The sequence below is a fragment of the Corvus brachyrhynchos genome, unplaced genomic scaffold (assembly GCF_000691975.1).
Source record: "Corvus brachyrhynchos isolate BGI_N302 unplaced genomic scaffold, ASM69197v1 scaffold99, whole genome shotgun sequence".
Taxonomy (NCBI): Eukaryota; Metazoa; Chordata; class Aves; order Passeriformes; family Corvidae; genus Corvus; species Corvus brachyrhynchos.
Window position 1 is genome coordinate 3,439,366 of NW_008239778.1, and position 5,139 is coordinate 3,444,504.

General features: G+C 49.6%; 1 protein-coding gene across 7 annotated transcripts in view; it reads left to right on the forward strand.

Moving 5' to 3' along the window:
• Positions 1–4,787, forward strand: part of CLIP2 (CAP-Gly domain containing linker protein 2) — a 101,706-nt gene extending 96,919 nt beyond the window's left edge. For all 7 annotated transcript variants that reach the window (XM_017742998.1, XM_017743003.1, XM_017742999.1 and 4 more), the window contains 2 exons: positions 1,312–1,374; positions 1,875–4,787. In XM_017742998.1, coding sequence (XP_017598487.1) covers positions 1,312–1,374; positions 1,875–1,886 — 75 coding nt within the window. In that variant the 3' untranslated portion in view covers positions 1,887–4,787. The remainder of the gene's footprint in view (positions 1–1,311; positions 1,375–1,874) is intronic.
• The last annotated feature ends 352 nt before the right edge of the window (positions 4,788–5,139 follow it).

Here is a 5,139-nt window from a genome sequence, read left to right on the forward strand (position 1 = left end):
GTGATAGGCATATGCCAAAGCCCAACATACTGCAAGGAGCTTGTTCTCATTAGAATTGTCATTGTATTTCTCTTTCAGATATTTCCCCACCTCAGCTGGTTTCGGAACTTGTTCAGGGGGGAATTGCAAACCATTGGGTCAGAGAATTTCTTCAGGGTTTGGCCTATATCCTCCCACTCCCCACACCACTCAGGATTTTCCACCTCTTGGTCGGGTGTCTCAGCAGTCACCCTGGAAATCTGAGCTCTTATTCTAGACAAGCTGCGAATCAATATAGAGGAAGATTACCAGATTAAATGCCAAGAGGATGGTGTCTTTAACATCCAGGGGAAACTGAACATTCTCAAAAGATAACCTATCAAATTTAAAGGGGAGGGAAATCCCGTCTCCTCCTCGTCTAACAATCTGGGTGCAGTTACTAATAAATTCCCAAAACAGACTACCAAAACTAGGACTGGGGTTAGGACGGAGAAACCACTTATCATACACACTTTGAACAGCTGCCTGTACCTCTGTCAACTTCTTATAAATCATTATCACCGAGCACAGCAAAACAGAAATCCGAATTCATGTCTCTGCTCTGCAAAAATTCCTTATCAAGGATAAGATCAGAGCAAGTTGTGGATAGGCAAATAGGCCTAGGGACCAGCAAGGCACTAGTACCTTAAACAAGCCTACGGACCAGAAATACATGAATATATCAAACCAGAGAGACATGATGAACTCAACCAACATGGTGACTATTTTACCCCTGCACAGAATAAGTAAATTCAAACCAAAATGTAATTAGCACAGGCTTTTCACTTTCCTTCGAACCACACATTGGGCGCCACTAAATTTGTGCCGGTTTGGCCAAATTTAGAAATACATCCTCTGAGAGAAGGCAGGTTACAACCAGCCCTCCCCTGGTTGCCAGGCTTGTCCTCAGAGATGGGAAATGGGGAATGGCAAATGTCCTTTATGTGCTGGATGTTCAGTGTGCTGTGCTTTGCAGCTAACACTGCCCTTGGCTGAGGGTTTGTTTTTTGGTATTTAAGCGTTGGGGTGAATAGTGGGTCTGTGACCATAAGGAGCTTGGGGGATGTTTGGTAGCTGGGAGGGATGCAATCTGGCATGTGGGGATTGAGCCAGGATGCAGAGGGCAGGAAGATTCTTGCCAGAAGTGGGGTGGGATTTTTGCATCCTCTGTTCCTTGTGTGGAGTGGGCAGCTAAGGAAGGACATGACAGTCTTGCCAGATTTCAGTCCTTGTAAGCAAAACCACCAGGATGTGTGCCTCTCTTCAGTAAGTGTTGTCTATTCTCCATTGCAGACTGTTGGAAATTCTGGGTCTGCTAACGGGATTCACCAGCAGGATAAATCCCACAAGCAAGAGGTAAGTTATGAGTAGAATGTTGTTTAGAACACTAACTGCTTTGTGTGGTTTCTTGCCTGCTGTGGTGGGGACAGCACTTGGATGGGGGTAGTTCTGCCAGCAAAGCTTGACTGTATCATTCCCACAGCAAAAGCAAGAGGCTTTGCACAACTCCAGTTCCCAAGTGTGGTGGGAACCTCACTAGACACTCCTTGAAGCCATGGGGAAGGTGGTGGTGAGGGACACACTGAGGTGCAGTGCAAAGGGAGTTTCCCCATAGTCTCCTGGGTCAGTACTATGTGACTCTACTCCTGGCAGCCCCTGCTAGAACCTGCTCAGTCTCAGATTTCTACTGTGCCCTTTATATGGGTGGCATTTGTGGGACGTGCTGTCCTGGCCTCCCACAGCAGACTTCATCCACCCATACTGGGTAAAGCCGTGGGCATCCCACTCCATGCCTCTTCCAAAAAAAGCCTCTGTGTTTGTCCTCATTTTGCCTAACAAGATCTGTTTTCTTCTAGGAGAAGCTCTGATAGAGAAGAGGTGAAAAGGATCATTTCATGCCAGTATCAGTTCCTCTGCACAGTCAGGAAAAACAACACCACATCTGGCTTTAGGACCTCCAAAAGACCACACACAGTATTTTCACTTTAAAGCAGGACAATGTTTATAATGTACTAACTGATGTAATCAGGACAATCCCAGAGTCCAGTTTTCCAAGATGGCCATTGTTCCAGGAGGGAGCAGAAAGACCTCTCTGGGTTTGGTTTCTTACTTGTATTGGTTTTGACTGTGGAATTTGTATTGTTTGAGCTGCCCTTGTCCCACCAGCTGATGTGGTCTGGATGACAGCTGCCCTGACCTGTGGCTGAAGTGTCAGCGGGTCCCAGTAACCCCACAGGAGCTGCAAAGGGATTTGCCTGTCGTGTTCAAAGCATGTGCCCATAGGCTGCACCCTTCCCATGGGGTCTGTCCCTTCCCTCCCACCCACCCTGGTGTCATGAGGACCTGCACAAGTGAGTGAAACCTGCTGGGCTGATAATGAGAGGTGTGGGGACATGTTCCCCTCCTCCCTTTGCAGAAGACATCACTGTTTTAGAGCAGAGGCTGCACTTAGTTCTTGTATTATAGCATGTTGTGGGAAATAATCCCATTTCAGAGGGACATTTACGTTGTTTCTTCTCCCCTGCCATTTGGGGAAGAAGCTGTGGTGGCTCCGAGTTTGGGGTCAGGCACACTTTGCTTGGGTGTAGTTGGCCTTTCTTCTTGCAGTGAGATCTCTGAGCAGGCCTGCTGGTGTCCTGTGCCATAGCCAGCTGTCCAGCTTGGTCCCCCTCACTCCTGGGGGGTTCATCAGGTCTGTTTTGAACTCAGGACTCCACAGATGCTGGATCTCAGCATTGCTGACCTTGGAGCTCCATGCTGGGGGCAGTCAGTGTGGGACAGATGCCTTGAGCAAATGGTTCCCTCCTTACCTGTTTAATTTAACAGCTAACTGCAGATTGCCCAGTGCTTTTCAGAGCCATCTTTGCCTCTTCAGTGTGATGCCCATCCCCTGCTACCAGGGGTGGATGAGGTGAAGGTGCCGCTGTGAGCCTGACATTGATGGCTTCAGCAATCCTCTGCATGACCTGAGTGTGAGTATTTGGAGCAGAGGCAATCCAAGACTGGAGCCCACACAGCTCTTGTGACTGTACCAGCAGAGGATCTTGTTCCTTCTTCCCAAGGCTTACTCTAACTTTGCACCACAGCTCCCAAGTGATACTAGGGCAGAGGAAGGGAACAACGTGCTCTTAAAGGTGTGAAAGAGCCCAGCTCAGGTTCACTGTTCAGTACCACAGGGAACAGTCACAGCAATATTTTTTCCAGGCTTCTCTCAGTTAGTGCCCAACTCCTCCAGTCTTCATGAGCTCTTGTGCTATGATGGGGCATCTGTGAAAGGACAAGATGGGAGAGGAGATCTGAGCCAGACCCCTGGTAGGTGAACATGATGGTGTATCAGCTCCATTGCTTTTTGCTCTGATTTCCCACAAAGTTGTGTCACTTTTTCTTAGTGGGTTGCCAGACTCCTGCTCCTTGAAGGATGGGCAGCCAGAAGCAGCCTAGGAAAAACTTGAGCTTCATGGCTGCAATTTTGCCATGAGGAGTATGATGCTGAATATTGAACCTTCTCATTTGATGCAGGATTGGTGATTTCCTGTCCTTCAGAGGAGGATGGGAGAGGAAGGGGACTTCAGGGAGGTAAAGCAGGTCAGAAATCACAGCAGAAATCTGGCACGTGGTAGCAGGAGGGAGAGGGTGGGATCGAACTGGCTGAAAATAATTCACGTCGGATTCCATCCTGCCTTGTAGAAGTGTTTCTTCAGTTCTTACTAATCACCAGGAAGATTGCCACATCTCTGCCTAGCTCTAGGAGTTTCCCAAGGGATTGTAGGAGTGGTCTCCAAAACCCTCCTGGTTGAGTATTCATCTTCTAAGTGATTTTGGAAAGTCCCAGAGCGAGTCTTTGTTTGTTACAGCCCTCAACAGTGAATACCTCACTGCTGTTTTTAAGAATTTAGGGTTGATGTTTCCCAAAATGCTCCTGTTGGCTGGATGGTCTCTGAAGTAATGTCTGCAGATCCTCTGGGCTTTCCAGGGCTTCCTGGGCACCTGCAGGAGAGAGACCCCATTCTGGTTTGTAACTTATTTTCCCTTCTGAGTCTTACAGTGACTTGTGACCAGCTGCCTTCACCTACAGAGCAGAGATACCTGTGTTTTCCACCTCCCTTTGGCTCTGTACAAAGTGGGGTCCCCTGCGAGTGGTTATGGGGACCATGTATTTAGTTCTGTTAATCAGATCCAAAGTTGTCAGGCTGCAACTGCCTGTTCCCAAGGACCATCCCCTGAGAGCAGCTCAGAACCGTGGCTTTTCCCATTCAGCTTGGGAGACAATGCAGAACAGGAGCAGATGTGTCAGAGCAGGTTCAAAGTTAGTGTTGATGGTCTTTTCTGGCTGTAAATGGCTGTGCTGGTCCCTGAGGATCAGCCAGGAGCTGATGGCACTGCTTGGCTCTCTGTGCCGGCTGTGTGGTCACTGTGTTGCAGGGCTGAGGGTAGAAGCCCCCCACCCACTGGGGTGCAGGTCCATGGGAGCTGCTTCCAAACAGGACCAGCCACAACGCCAACGCCAAGGATATGCTGTTGTGTGCTCATCAGGGCTTCAGCTCAACCCTGTGGCCAGGAGGGGTTGGACTCACTCACTTCCTCCCTCTCCAAAATTAGCACAGGCTTCCCCCAGGCACCAGCTTCTGGCTGCCCTTCTGAGGTGGTAAGAGATCACACTAGGGACACACTTGGAAACGACAAGGAGGAGATTCCCCAGCCCCTCTATTTATTTGTAAGTTTAAGTGCTATTTTTGCCTGTGTGGTGGTGTATAAAGTACTTCACGATACTTGGTCTTACTGGCTTGGTTCTTTGGGAGAGATTTCCAGGGGCACATGGTAGCAGGAGCACTGATGCACCCTTGTCCTGTTGTTGATCCAGGCTGGTGCCTGTTTGTGCCTTCACTCCCCCTTTGGCTTCAGCCTTGCCCTTATCTCGATCCCCGAGAGCTGGTAAGGGAGGGCTGTGCTCTCCCCAGCCTTTCTCCCAGCCTGGAAGTGCCATGCTGGTTTTCCATCTGGAGCTGGGTTCTGAGCATCGTGCCCAGAGCACCGGTGCAGGGTGGGGAGCAGGAGGTGACATGCTGCGGGAGCCCTGGGCTCTGAGGAAAGGACCCACTGTGGCTGGGGGGGGAACACCCC